At 44.1% G+C, this 15,679-nt stretch overlaps 1 protein-coding gene across 3 annotated transcripts in view; it reads left to right on the forward strand.

The window, feature by feature from the left end:
• Positions 1-4,298: 4,298 nt before the first annotated feature.
• FBXO21 (F-box protein 21) overlaps positions 4,299-15,679 on the forward strand; it is a 39,537-nt gene continuing 28,156 nt past the window's right edge. The window contains exons 1-4 of one of the 3 annotated variants that reach the window (XM_079151564.1): positions 4,299-4,571; positions 5,296-5,431; positions 7,468-7,562; positions 15,177-15,298. In XM_079151564.1, coding sequence (XP_079007690.1) covers positions 4,333-4,571; positions 5,296-5,431; positions 7,468-7,562; positions 15,177-15,298 — 592 coding nt within the window. In that variant the 5' untranslated portion in view covers positions 4,299-4,332. The remainder of the gene's footprint in view (positions 4,572-5,295; positions 5,432-7,467; positions 7,563-15,176; positions 15,299-15,679) is intronic. The other 2 variants (XM_079151562.1, XM_079151563.1) reach the window with 2 other exon arrangements.

The raw sequence follows: 15,679 nt of genomic DNA on the forward strand, positions 1-15,679 counted from the left end.
AAAAGAGACCTAGTCTCTCCCCACCCCCCACCTCCATGCTGGGGATAGAATCCAGGGCTCCCGAATGCTTAGCAAGTGCTTTCCCATTGATTTGTGGGGGTTTGGTACTGAGGATTGAACCCAGGGTACTACATCCCCAATCCTTTTTTATTTTGAGACAGGATCTTGCTAAGTGGCCAAGACTGGCTTTGAACTTGCCATCCTCCTGCCTCAGCCTTCAGAGTGGCTGGGATTCAGAGCTCTTTCCTGGGACCTGTTGTCTTGGTTAATATATCTTCCGTCCCTTTGATGGATGTCAATTTTGTGTGTGTGCTTTTTATTTTATTGTAGCACCTAGGCAGACGAGAAAATTGACCATCTTGACCATTTTTAAGTGTGCAACTCGTGGTATTCAGAATATTCCACAGTTTTGTACCCATCGCTGTTATTCCCAGAAAGTTTTCATCACCCCAAACAGAAATGCTGTACCTGTTAGGAAATAACTTCCCCTCCCTTCCTTCCTTCCCCTCAGCCCCTAAGGACCTCTAACCTGCATTATTGGTCTGTGAATTTACCTACTCTAGATGTTTCATCGGTTCTTTTGTGTCTGGCTTAGTTACTGAGCAATATGTCTTCAAGTTCATTCACGGTACAGCTGTGGATCAGCTTCATTTCTTTCTATGGTCAAACAGCATTCTTTTTCATATCTATACTGCATTTTATCAATCTTTTCCAAGGCTAAACAAAGTTCTTGTCAGCATTGACCCAGGAATGTTTTCCAGCAAGGACCTGCACTCTATCTCTTTGAAATGTAAATAGCAAGGAAGACATTGTCCCTACCTCCCTGTCACCGCGGGGGTTTAGCCTGGGCCCTTTGTTCCAAACTGTAACCACCTGTGTATAAAGATTTGAGAAGTTTTATTATTCCTTGAGGCACAGGCAATTGGCCAGCACAGTGGGTACCCCCATTAACAGGCGAGTCAAAGATGAACTATGAAAGAAAGCATGCTAAATGAGAAGGTCAAGTCCTTTGCCTGAGGCCACACTAGCATGAATCCAGAGAGTACAGATATACTGTAGTGTTTGACTGCATATAAAATTAAAAGTAGGATTACTCTCCACTTTTAGCACATTACCTGTGAGATGCACTGCAGTCTGGTTTAATGCTATTGAATAACAAAGCTCTCCTTGTAGGGCTGGGGATGTGGCTCAGTGGTGGAGCGCTTGCCTCGCTTGCGTGAGGTCCTGATTTCCACCCCCAGCACTGCAAAACATAAAGCCTGTATCCTGAAACTGTCCAGGGGATTTCTTGGGTATCTTGGTCATCTTTGATCAGGAGACAGAAAACCAAATGTCATTAATAAGGAAGCAGCTGCAGCTCATAAGGGCCCCTGAGCAGATCATCTCACCAGCCCTGGGGCTGCCTCCTGGGCTGGCAGGAACCTGTTTCTCTGAGCACCATCAAACTTGATTTGCAACATCTCAGGATCAGGCCATCAGAGCAGGAGAGGGCCACTCCAGGTCCACGGATAGAGGCTGGGGAGACAGAAGGAGGTGGATTTGAGCAACATTTGGTATGGTCTTTGGGAGTCTGAGCCTGACGTCATCTTTCCTGCTCTGTACACCATTACCCACTAGCAGACCGTTTCTCTTCCACCATTGCTGGGTCTGGAGGGAGAGGCTTTATCCCACATTCAAATGGAGGTACCCACAGCCATACTGGAAATTGGCCTTTTAAGTTCAGTCTGATTTGAGGGAAGAGCTGGAGCAGGAAATGAGAAGAGTTAGAGGGGCTGGAGTCGGTGCTGTGTGTGCCCAAATCCCAGCCCATAGTGGCCTCCCATCGAGTTACATTCCCCTGGTCCCTGGATGGACTCACCCACACCACAGACTTCCACAGGAACACCCTTTTCTTGACCACTGTCTCTGTGCCCAGCACTATGCTCCACCCTTGGACACAAATCTACTGACTCACTTCTCCCCATGTTCCCGGGAGGCAAGCATTATTATTCTTCCCCATTTGCAGATGAGGAAACCGGGCCTCACAAAAGCTAAGTAACTTGCTCTAGTTAGAGAACTGGCTGGACATTTGCATGGGCAGACAGTCATTGAGAATCTGCCAGGTGCAAGGTCTGTGCTCAGTAAGCTGACATCCAGAGGTGACTTTGATATGGTCCTGAAGTCACTGCAGATCAAACGGGAAAGAGGCAGGTTGAATAAATGGGGTTATCAATTAAGGAAATAATTACAAGAAGGAAAAAGACAGGGGGGAAGGGGCACAGTGTGGCGCTGGGGTGCAGGAAAGGAGAAGCTAAGCTTCGCCCTGGAGGAAGAAGAGTAGCGATTCCAAAGAGGGAGGAGGAGGAGGCCTTGCACGCCAGGCTTCAAGAATAGTATCCAACAGAAGGCCAGAAGTGGGAGAAAAGAGCAGACCAGCTTATCTGGGGACATGATGGCTAGTGAGGAAGAGAATGGCTTCAGATAGGTGAGGAGAGGTGACATTTGTCCTTTCGCAACAATGTTGCAGACTTCGGATTTATTTCTAAGGTCAATGGGGAGCTATGGATGGCTTAACACCATCCACTGTGACTCAGATTTCTAGTTCAGCTCTCTCAGGACACCCTGATTTCCAGGTGAGGGGAGCACATCTCCACGGCCTCTATGTACTGACAACAGTTGGAATTTGAGTTCTTGAGACACAAGGGCTCTGTTTTTTCCCACCTCTGTATCCCTAAGGTACACAGCACAGGGCTTGCACTGAACTGAACTGAGTTTAAAAAAAAAAAAAAAAAAGATGCAGGTATTGAAAATACCCACCCACACCTGGGTGGTAAATCCTATTTTATAAGTTCAAGTCCTTTCAACATCTCTAGTAATTAGAGAAATGCAAATCAAAACTACCCTCAGATTTCATCTCATTCCAATTAGAATGGCTGTAATCAAGTATACAAGCAACAATAGGTGTTGGCGAGGATGTGGGGGAAAAGGTACACTCATACATTGCTGGTGGGGTTGCAAATTGATGCAGCCACTCTGGAAAGCAGTATGGAGATTGCTCAGAAAACTTGGGATGGATCCACCATTTGACCCAGCTATCCCACTCCTTAGTTTATACCCAAAGGACTTAAAATCAGCATACTACAGTAACGCAGCCACATCAATGTTTATAGCAGTGCAATACACAATAGCTAGATTGTGCAACCAACCTAGATGCCCTTTAATAGATGAATGGATAAAGAAACTGTGGTATATATACATAATGGAATACTACTGAGCCATAAAGAAGAATAAAATTAGGGCATTTGCAGGTAAATGGATGAAGTTGGAGGATATCATGCTAAGTGAAATAAGCCAATCCCAAAAAACCAAAGGCCGAATGTTTTCTCTGATAAGTGGATGCTGATACATAATGTGGGGGGCAGGGGAAGTGCAAGGGAAGAATGGAGGAACATTGGTTTGTGTAGAGGGAAATGAGGGGAGGGGAGGGAGCAGGGGGGAAGGAAAGATGGTGGAATGAGACAAACATCATTACCCTATATACCTGTATGATTACACGAATGATGTGACTCTATATTGTGTACAGAGAAATGAAAAGTTGTACTCCATTTGTGTACAATGAATCAAAATGCATTCTGCTCTTATGTATAACTAAATAGAACAAACAATAAAAAACAACAACAACAAAAATAAAACAAAAAATCCCAAAAGTTCAAGTCGAGGTTTTTGGCCCCTGTGACTACCATCCTCAGGAGCCCTGTTTCCCTTATCTAGACCATATATGGGTAAAATGGGCATGAATTCAGTACCCATTTGCCTAAAAGCAGGACATAAATCTGGGGGCTATGATTAACGCCTTACACTATCATAGGGAGGAGTCCTTGAAAAACAAGCAAAATGCGTGGCCCACTACCCAATCGGGACTACTGCTTGGTATCATGACATCATCTGGGTCAGAGCGCAATCCAGCGACTCTGGACTGGAATCTAGGACAAGGGACCCTATGCAAGATCTCTCACCTCATGAACCTGTTTCCTCGTCTGTAATTTGGGAAGAAAGCTAGTTCCTAAGGTTTGGGGGAAGCTCTCGGCACACATGAGAGTATTTATAACTTTTATTTCTCAATTTAAAAACATAATTAATTCTACAATATCGATGCTACTGCTGTCTTGGCTGGAGGAAACGCCCGCTCCCAAGCCCAGAGCCCAGTCTTGCCTTCCCCCTTCGCAGTCCCGGGCGGAGGGGGTGCGGCTCCAGAGGGGGCGGGGCCGGGCTGGCCCCGCCCCCGAGCCGGGTGGGCGGGGCGAAGCGGGCGTCCCAGCGCGCGCGCGCCGCGGCCCCAGGTACGCGGACAAGATGGCGGCGGCAGCGGTCGACAGCGCGATGGAGGTGGTGCCGGCGCTGGCGGAGGAGGCCGCGCCCGAGGCGGCGGGCCTCAGCTGCCTGGTCAGCCTGCCGGGCGAGGTGCTGGAGTACATCCTGTGCAGCGGCTCGCTGTCGGCCGCCGACATCGGCCGCGTCTCCAGCACCTGCCGGCGGCTGCGCGAGGTGTGCCAGAGCAGCGGGAAGGTGTGGAAGGAGCAGTTCCGGGTGAGGTGAGCCCGCCGCCCGCGCCCCCGCCGCGCCCCGGGCCGGCCTGCGGGCCGCGGCCGCCGCCCCCCGCCGCGCGGGCCGCACCCCCGGACGCTTCCCGCGGCCCGCAGACAAAGGCCTCCAGGCCGGCGGCCCGCGGGCCCCGCCGTGCCCACCTCGGGGGCCGGCCCGCGGCCGAGGATGGCGGCGGCCGCAGCGCTGGCAGCCGCGCCGCCGAGCGCGCTTCTTTTGTGCCCGACTCGGCGAAATGTTTACAGGGCTGATGCGGCGACCCATCGGGCGCAGCATCCCGGGCCGGACCCGCCTGCCCCCCGCATGACCTTGCGGGGGTGTCGGCTTCCCCGGCGAGAGCCTGGTTCCTCGACCTGCAAGGGTGGGCAGCCTCAGCGCGACCCCTCAGCGCGGTCACGGAACGAGATGCTGCACGGGAAGCACTCAGCACGCAGGCCCGGCGCTTAGGAGGCGCACCGGCCGAGCGAACTGTCATTGTCATCATGTATCACTGGGGTTGCTACGGCTATCCTCGCTTTAGAGACGGGGGAGTGGAGGCACGGCCTCAGCCTCCACGCCAAGGTCACACCATTGGGGCGAGTGCGTGGACGCCGGGTGTAGACTTGAGCTAGGTCCAGTGCCAGAGCCCCTCTGCCCACCAGACCGAGTGCCAGTCTGTTTTCCAGGCCGCCTTGGAGTCTCTGCTAAGCTGAGCGGGTGTCTCTCTCCTTGTAGGTGGCCTTCCCTTATGAAGCACTACAGCCCCACCGACTACGTCAATTGGTTGGAGGAGTATAAAGTTCGGCAAAAAGCTGGGTTAGAAGCCCGGAAGATTGTAGCCTCGTTCTCAAAGAGGTTCTTTTCAGAGCACGTAAGGATCTGTTGATGGAGCGCTAAGCGTTCGCCTGGCAGTGGTGTGTGTGTGTGTGTGTGTGTGTGTCTGGGTTTGTAGGCATTAGCTCATCCAGCTCTTGTTGATATCTCCCTTTTCAGGGCTCTCACAATCCCTTACTCACTTCCATGACTGCAAGAGTCATTGTGTCCTTTCCCTCCCATCCAACAACACGAAGCCATTTGTCCCTGCCAGCTTTACTTTTCTAAAGCCAGAAAGAGAATGGGGGTGGAGAGAGGGCCGGCATCACATAGTGGAGGGAATCCAGATCAGCACTATTTCTCTTCAAGTAGGTTAAATGTATATATATTTTTTTGCAACCTCCACATGATTTGGGGAATCGTCAATGATTGAGCACCGTAAATTTTCCCCAGTTGTCTTCCCAGAGGGTTGGCAGAATTAATGTGGTTCTTCCCTCTGGCTTTGCAAGTTCAACCTGGTAGCAAACTGCATTATTTGTAGGTAACAGGATTAAAACCTACGTGTAAATCAGAGTTGTTGCTCCCTTAAATAAAATCGACTTGGATTCAGTATCCCTGAGAAGTTTTCATTTTCTTTCTTTTTTTTTTTTTAGTGCTGAAATGCATAGTTTTTTGTTTTTTGGGGTGTGTTGTTTTGTATTTTTCTCTTCCCCAAAAATGTCTCATGGAAGTTTCTGAATCCATTCCTGATTCTTAACTTTTTGCAACTCTGGAAATTTTTGAAACTGATATTTTTAATTCATCAAACTGTTAAATTTTCACTTCTGATTGGGGGTGGTTTACAAATAGAAATGATCTTACTTATGTTTATTGATGATTATTTACTGAAGATTACTTCTGATATTCTAATTTTAGTTACAACTAATGGAGTATATACATTTGAAATGTTTCCAAGATATCTCAGGTTTTGAAAGGGAAAATTTTGAACTTTGAACTAATTTGGACTTATTTCCATTTGGGTAATAAATATTGACATTCCCTGAGTATAATTCATTTCTATAAATGTTTGTGAATGTTAGAATGAGTAGAATTTATGTTCTGCTTTGGAGAAGTTACCTTGGCTAATTCATAATCACAAATGGTGAATACTGGTTTAGATGTGTTTACCTAACTAGGCATGTTTGATGCAGTTAGTCCTGGGTTACTAGTTTCCAACCTCTGCTTCTAGTCCAACTGGTTTTATGTACATTTTAACATTCTGAGCCTTTGTCTAATAATGATGGATTGTCCTTTTTTTTATCTCTTAGCTCTCTTATCTCTTTTTCTCTGTACCACTACTTAATTAGAAGTATGTCAAGGACTTTGAACACAGCAGGAGCATACTTAAGATTGATCTGAGGGTGGGTGATTGCTTTGGCTCGGGACCCTTGTGTTCCTCTGGGCCCGATGTGCACACAGGTTGCCCTGAAACATCCTGGCTACCTTCAAAAAGAAAAGTGAGGGCTGGGGTTGTGGCTCAGTGGTAGAGCGCTTGCCAAGCATGTGTGAGGCAATTCTCAGTACCACATATAAATGGAATGAATAAAATAAAGACCCATCAACATCTAAGAAAAAAAGAAAAGTGAAAGAAGTCATAGCATGTTTATGTGAGGATCTTAAAGCTCATTATTCTACCACCTCCGCTTCCAGAGGAGAAAACATACCCAGCAGGTTAAAGGAGCACCTACTCCACCAAGCTTTTGATGGCTCGGGCATCCTCCCATAGTTGTGTACAACCTAGACTGCATGACGTGCTTATTGTGGTTATAAGGTTTTGTAGTTCTAGGCCTTAAGAGCTGATTTTCTTCACATTAGAATTCAGTTTCAGCAATTTACAGTGTTTGAAGATGTAATTAATTAACAAGTCACATGGCGATATGAATAAATTATAGCTGCTTTCCATGTTACTTTCTACCCCTGACAGGTAGTTTGAGGTAGTGTAGAATAACTTACCACTGTCTGTAGAAGTGGGTATCTGTGTACGCAACTCTGATTTGTGTGAGTGACAACAGCATTCTCATAATTGAGGCCTACTTTTGTATGTCTTCTTCATAGGTTCCTTGTAATGGCTTCAGTGACATTGAAAACCTTGAGGGACCAGAGATATTTTTTGAGGATGAACTGGTGTGCATTCTAAATATGGAAGGACGGTAAGCCATAACTTTCAGAGATTTTTTTAGGTTTGTTTTAATAGTAATTAAATTGCTATAATTTGTATGTGGCCAAACCTTGGAATATATGTTTCCAGGTTTTTCTTGTCTTGCCATAGTTATAGTTTTGAAAAATTCTATGAATACGAGATTAATACACCAAGACAACTGATGTGCTGTCAGCTATCTGTATCCGCGAGTTCCATGTCCATGGATTCAACCAGCCTTGGATCAGAAATACTTGGGGGAAAATTATGTCTATACTGAACATATACAAACTTGTTTTTTCATGTCATTGTTCCCGAAACAATATAACAGCTATTTTCAAAGCAGTTACACTGTATTAGGTAGTATAAGTAACCCACAGATGATTGAAAGTGTACAGAGGACATACTCAGTTTCTAGTTCAAACACTGTAGCGTTTTACATAAGGGACTTGAGCATCTGCAGAGTTTGGTGTTTAAGAGGAGTTCCTAGAACCATTCCACCACAGACACCAAGGGACAACTGTGTAAAGAAGCCTTGCAGAAATCCTTTGGGAAAGAAAACAGAAGTCTTAGCTCTACCACAGGTCAAGTACTGTGCTCTAGACACTTGTGTTTATTATGTCAATGTGAAACCTTTTGGTAACATAAATTATCCTTCCTCACCTTTCCATCTACCATTACCAAATTTGCATATCATGAACTGAATTTTTCTTTTTTAAAATAATCTCTTAGGCATGTCTTGATGAAATGGATGCTTTTAAAAAAAATGTTTATGATTCCTGAATTTTGGTAAGAATCTTACCTTGATCTTGAACATTGTAGCTATTTAGTTGAGCCTTTCTTTTTTTCCCTCTCAGTCAGCAGAATGTTACTTTTTCTCCTGAATAAGAAAGAGTCCTTATTTCTTGGTGGTTGTTTAGAATGTTTTAGGCCTTATCTTTTCTTCTGTGAAGATTAATTTCTAGTTTACCTGAAAGATGACTTGGCTTCCTGCTTAACTTGGTAGAAAAGATTTTCTGCTCTAAAAATCTGAGAAGGCTTTACTTGTGATGGAAGATAAGAGTGTTAGTTTAGCATCTTCCTTATGAGAAATCATTGTGAAATATCTCACAAGCGGGCTGGGGAGATAGCTCAGTTGGTAGAGTGCTTGCCTTGCCAGCACAAGGCCCTGGGTTCAATCCCCAGCACCGCAAAGAAAGAAAAAAAAAAAAAAAAAAAAGAAATATCTCACAAGCAAGGCATAAAAGGTTTCTGTTTTTAAGGAGAGTTAGAAGAGGTAAATCTCTATCAGTGGAAGAAGGAAGGTAAGATGTGTCACTATTCTAGGCCTTGGATGAGTTCAGATGCAGAGGTCATTTTCCTGTTTCTATTTTGGTTTATCTATAAATGAATTGAAGTATGATCTAATAGTATTATGCAGCCTTAAAAATAAAAACTGACTTGTGTTTTTTACACACACACACATTTATATATGTGTATACTTTTAAATACATAGATGTGATCTCATGTACTTTATTGGTTTAGTAAGACGTTTATTGCAGACTTTTTTTTTTCCCCCTAATTTGTGTTGTTTCTACTTCTTTCTCTTTCACATTGGCCTTCTTGTTCCTACTCCTGTACTACTTTTTTTTTTTTTTTTAATACCAGGAATTGAGCCCGGGCGCTTAACACATCCTAGCCATATATATATTTGTTTATAAAATATATAATATTTTGAGATAGGGTTTCGCTAAGTTGCTGAGCCTGACTTTGAACTTGTGATCCTCCTGCCTCAGCCTCCGGAGCTGCTGGAGTTACAGGCATGCGTTACCACACCTGGGCCCGTACTTCTTGAAAACAGCCTGTGTTGTGCTCTTTCATGCTAATAGATGGTGATAAATATGGGTAAGGAAAAGGGGAATCACTATTTCATAAAATTGGGATCATGTCTTTTTCCTCACTCAGCATTACCTTAGGGAAAGCTCTTTTCAATCAACTGATATAATATCAAATTTACTCTTAATGGCTACTATTATTTTGTAGTTTATACAGTAGTTTATTTAACCATTTCTCTCTTAATAAGCAACCACTTTCTTTTTATGTCACAGTGAAGAATAATGTCTAGTGCATTCATTTCCAAACCATAGATTCTTGGGAATGGGATCCTAGAGTCAGACTACAGAGTGTTATTGAAACTAAGAGCATATCCTTAAGTTTGAAAAGTCTTACTATCACAAAAATGCTAGCTCTCAAATTATTATTTAAACCTAGTACCATTCTAATTAGGCTCCAAACAGGGTTTTGAGATGGGGAGCTCTTTGTTTTTTCAGTTAATAATAATGTCATGAAATATGTACAATGAGTAAGTTCAGAAGAAGGACCACAAATTAAAAAGTTTAAATAATGGAGGTTGGGAAGAACTTAGGTCAGTGATAGAGTACTTACTGGCATTCCAAAACCCTAGGTTCAATCCCCAGTACTACAAAAAAAATAATAACTGATAATTAGAATCATGCATCATGAGATAGTACATCATATTCCAAAACTATTTGTACCAAACAATGGTCTTTAAAAATAGGCGAATTATGGCCATCAGTGGCAAAGGACGATTCAGAAACACATCCCAGAACAATGGATAATATATTTAAACTCTGAGAGAAAAAGTTAGATGGTTTAATAGGTGAACATCCATCTGGAACAAAGTAAAACCTACATCATATATAAAAATAGATTCCAAAGGGTTAAGCAACTGAAATTCTAAATGATCACAAAATATGAAATAGGAAACTTTCAGGGAGACCTCTTTATTCACAACCAATAATATTAAAGCAGTGAAAGAACACAAATTATTTTGTTCTAAAAGATAAACTTCAGCATGTCTAAAGAAATCATAAAGTTAATATAATTCTTATGAATGTTCAAAGAAATGAAAAATATACGAAGTATAAGAGAATAACATTCACAGAAGAGCAAATCCATATGCTGACAATCATGTAAAAAGCCTTCATACTCACTCTTCAAAGAAATGTTAAGTAAAATTTGGAAACTTCAAACTAGCAATCAAGCTATTTGCCTTTTTACTTATTAGGTTGCGGGGGGGAGACCAAAAATACATAGCAAATAAAAACATGTATTATGGGTTTTTTAGAAATGATTTTCGTAAATGTTACCCCTTGGCCTGACGTGCATTTTGAGCCTTAAAGAGGGTAGTTTTAAATGACAGGGAGGACTCTATGTGTTAAAATGTTCTGGGATGCCAGTTTTTGTGGCCAACTCAGTTTGTATTCTTGCCTGGCAAACTGTTTGTTGTTTGGTTATGGAAAGCTTAGGAGAGGAAGGAGATAGTTTCTGCAAATGCTAAAGCACCAGTTTCTGTGTTTTTGAAAAACAATTTGCATTTAATGGTGTTCTGTTTGGTCTTTAAAAAGAATACATCTCACCAGTAAAAAGATATGAAAGCAGAATGCGTACCTCTTCTCGGGTTCTGTGTCACATACCTATAATCCCAGAGCCTCAGGAGGCTGAAACAGGAGGATTGCAAGTTCAAAACCAGCCTCAGGAACTTAATGAGACCCTGTCTCAAAACAAAACATAAAAAAGGGTTGAGGATGTGGCTTAGTGGATAAGTGCCCCTGGTTGCAGTCCCTGACACCAAAAAAGAAAAGAAAGAGTACATCCTGCAATAAAGATTTGAAACTACATTTTAAAAAAGTATATACTATAGCTGAGAAAACTGACCCAGCATGACTAATACTAAGATATGGTTTACTAAAGTTACTGGATTTTTTCATTATTATTTTTAGAGACAGGGTCTTGCAGTGTTGCTTAGGGCCTCACTAATTGCTGAGGCTGGCTCTGGCTTTGAACTCACAGTCTTGCCTCAGCCTCCTGAGCCTCTGGGATTACAGGCTTGTGCCACTGCGCCCAGCCCCAAAATCACTGGATTTAAAGACAGTCCTGTGGTTATCCAAGCAAAAAAACAAAGAAAAGAAAAGAAAAAAATGGTGAAGTCATTTACAAGGGAAAGGAAATCAAAAAATGTCAACAGACTTTTCAACATCAATGCTTTATGGCAGAGGAAAAAAGATAGTCAAAGATCGAAGGAAAATGTCAGCTGAGGTTTTTTTATGCCAGCCAGACTGCCTGCCAGATATAAAGGCTTTAAACTTACCAACTTGAAGGAAGCCAGAGACTTTTAGGCCCTTTCTGAATCTGCTAGAAAACGAGCTTCACACACTTAAAACCAACAAAACAAAACAGATATGCTGACATAGACCTGGGGGTGAGCCTTAAATATGTGTTGTAGAATTAAATCCAAATGAGGGTCATGGGGATAAAGTTTGTGTGCATCCAGGCACAGGCCCTGACAGTGTAAGGTTCTGTGCAGCTTTGTAGAAAAACGAGTGGACAGTGACAGGGGAAGGATGTGTAAAACAGGCAGCTGTTTGCACTCAAGTGATGAGAATATTGGTCCTGTTACTCTGAGCATGGTGTGTTCATATAGAGGTATACAATAAAGTAAGTGAATGATTACATAATAATCATTCTAATTCTGTCATCTGGAATTCTGGAGAAGCTGAATTCTGGAATAAAAAAGATAGAAGGAGGTCAATGCCGTGTACTTCTAAATTTGAATTAGTAGTGTCAGGATGAACTCATGAAGTATTTTATACTTAAATATGTAGCTATATGTAGGTGTGTGTGTGTGTGTGTGCGTACAGTCATTAAGCGTACTAGCTCTGTTCACTGAAAAGTTCTAAAAATGATAACCAACTCAGTAGAAATGATTTTCCCTGGTATTCAGATGGTGAGCTTTAGGTACCATTTCCTACTGAAAGCGAGTTTTTGGAGAAATGGTTGATTGTAGGTCCAGTGCAGGAAATGCAAAAGATGAGCCTCAAGCATCTTCGAAGCCTGGAACCAGGTAGCGAAACAACCGACAGTTCTTCACAACACAAGTGTTTGCGGCAAGAAACGAAGAGGCTTCCACGGACCAAAGACGTGATGATTTGAGCATCAGTGCAAACGAGTGGATTGAGACAGATGTGTTTAGCTCCATGAATTTGTCAGAATGTTTAAAAATAACAACTTATCGGCCACCTTTGGAGAATAATAGAAACTCAGATCATTAGCTTGAAAAATTATGAATAAAAGGAATGATATGAATGTTTTCCCTGCCTTTCCTGTATCCTGTACCATTGGAGGACCAAATAGGAGATGAAGTTTTTCTTTGTAGGTGTATTCTATACCATAAGTGAAGAAGGGGTGGTTCAGTTAGAATATCACTACATCGTAACCTCTAAGGAACTATCAGACCGGCAGCCTGTCACAGTGACTGCTGACATTGCAAGAGAAGCAGCTAAGCCAAACCACCTCCTGAGCAGAGCCACACTGCTTCTGGAAAGGCATCTTGTCAAATGATTGGCCTCTGAATCCGACAAGAAACTCGAAAGAGATTTTATACCGCATGATGGGGATGCAGTCAGGAAACTCCGGACTGGGAAGCTCCAGGTCAAACAACGCTGTTTCTTCAACAAGCAAAATGAAGGGGAGTTAGGCACAGTGGCATACTCTAATCTCAGCAACTCAGGAGCTGAAATAGGAGGATCACAAGTTCAGAGCCAGCCTCAGCCATTTAGTGAGGCCCTAAGCAACTTAGTAAGACCCTGTCTCAAAAATAAGAAGACAGGGGATGTGGTTAAGCACCCCTGGGTTCAATCCTCAGTACCAGAAAATAAAAATGATTACTCAGTACCAGAAAATAAAAATTAAAAAAAAAATGATTGATTAAAAAAAATACAAGGGGGAAAAGAGATTGAAGGGAGGTCCTATAGATTAAGAGAACAGCCTAGAATGTTTGGGGATGCACATTTGGTGGTTATACCATAGAGAAATAGAAGGAAGCGAAGAAAGCATAGAGGTATGGAATGTGGTTGTTATTGGGCTGGAGGGGCACAGGGGAGGCTTATGGGGTAAGTGCAAAATTCTGTCTGTTGGCCTGAGCAGAGCTCAGGAGAGTTCGCCTCACAGTGATTGTCGTTGACCTCCTGAAGATTGCCAAGCCCTTTGTTCCTTCATGAAGTCAAGCAGATAAGTCAGTCCCTGCCATCCACCCACGTCTTGTAATCCCTGTATACACCTGGAAGAGCCAGTGAAGGATTTCATTCATTCATCAAGTCACTTAGAATCTGCTGCGCATCAGGACCGCTCCGGGCACTGAGGGCGCAGCAGTGGAATTCACCCCACCCCCAAAAGCCTGCCTCGTGGAGCGTCTCCTGTAGTGGGGGGAAAGGCTCTAAGGAAATAGGTAAAAGACATTCATTACCTTAGAAAATGCAGAGTGCTTTAGAGAAATGCCAGTCAGGGGATCTGGAGAGGGGTGGCCTTACTCAAAGTGACATTTGAATGAAAATCTAAGAGAAAGTCTGAGAACTGAGTGGAGAGCATACGGTGAGCACAGCCAGGCGCAGAGCTGAAGGAACAGCAGGGAGCCAGTGAGATCTGGTGGCTGCACTGAGTGGGAGGGGGCAGGACTGAGGCCCGAGAGGTCATGGGGTGAGAGTTAAAGGGACCTTTTGGGTCCTGATCAGGAGGTGCAAGGTGGGAAGCCACGGGAGGATTATGGCAGTGTTGCTGCATGTTGGAACTGCAGTACTCCATCCTGGCTGCCTGGTTGAGGATCGATGGGGAGGGTGTGAAGCAGGAGTCAGGAGGTTACAGCTGTGACAGACAGGGCGGTGGTGGCTTCCGTGAGTTAGTGGGCAGTGTTCACATGTTGCATGTATGTTGCAGAGACCCAAAGGCATTCCCGAGAGGGAGCGAGGAGTCCTGGACCTCTCAGGTTGTCAGCCTTGCTGGAGTGGCAGAGCTGGCAGTATGAGATGAGGGTGACTTTGGGAGGAAAGAAGGTTTAAGGTGCTCCCCAGCTGTCCAAGTGGGAAGTGGAATGGCAGTTGGGTATGCAAGTCCAAGTTCTGAAAGATAAAACGGGGAGGTCAGTGTGGATCTTGTCTGAAACTCTGGGCTTGGATGAACTTGCTTGACTGTGAGCAGGGGAGGGAAAAGCGGCCGCCTGAGCACCCGAGGCAGGTGCAGGGACCAGCGTGGACTCCAGGTGTCCTCCTGTCTCCTGAAGTCCGCAGCAGCTCAGTTCACTTCTGGAGCTGGTCTTTCATTTCCTTTATCAAAGATGCAGGCAAGTAAATCTGAAGTCTCCCTCCCCCCACGTAAGGTTCCACGCACAAGGGCTTGAGTGTTGCATTACACGTGCAAAGCCCTAAGCACGCTGTCTGCCTCCGTGGTAGTAAGGCCTACAGTGAGCAAGAACCAGCCAGGCACAGTGGCGCACGCCAGCAATCCAGCAATTCTGGAGACTGATGCAAAAGGATCACAAGTTTGGGGCCAGCCTCAGCAACTTAGCAAGACCCTGTCCCAAAATAAAAAGTTCTTTTTAAGGGCTGGGGATGTGGCTCAGTCCTAGAGCACCTCTGGCTGGCTTCAGTCCCCAGTTCCAAAAAAAGATGGTGAAGCAGTTCTGGTTCTCTCGTTACAGTAGGCCACCTGACATGATCGGTGTGAAGCAGAAACTAAGTGACTGAAAGTTTCAAAATCTTAACTCTTATTGACTTGATTGTTACTTGTTTTCCAGAAAAGCTTTGACCTGGAAATACTACGCCAAAAAAATTCTTTACTACCTACGGCAACAGAAGATTTTAAATAATCTCAAGGCTTTTCTTCAGCAGCCTGACGACTACGAATCATATCTCGAAGGTGGGTCTTTCCCGTGCTTGTGCACGGTGGCCTTTTGCAGGTAGCTGAGTTCTTTTTAAGAGCAGGAGTGGGAACTGCTTTGTGGTAAAGACTGGGAAAGGCACCCACACCGAGAGCTCCTGGCGGTTGGGTTGTGGTCTGACCAGTGTGGTGGGCAGTGCTGAACTTGAGAGGTAAGGTCTGTCAATCTCTCCAGCTGTCAGTGAGAGGGAGTTTCTGAAGATGCAACATTGGTTCCAAGCGATGTTTCAGCTGACGAGATGAATTCCTTGTTGTTCTAAGCTTTAAAGCATCATTTCCAAGTCAGAAATAAATATATCTGATTTTGTCTCTGTGTAACCTTGAGCAAATTCCTTAACCTCTGCTTGGAGTTTAATGAGG

The sequence above is a fragment of the Sciurus vulgaris genome (assembly GCF_902686455.1).
Source record: "Sciurus vulgaris genome assembly, chromosome: 8".
NCBI lineage: Eukaryota > Metazoa > Chordata > Mammalia > Rodentia > Sciuridae > Sciurus > Sciurus vulgaris.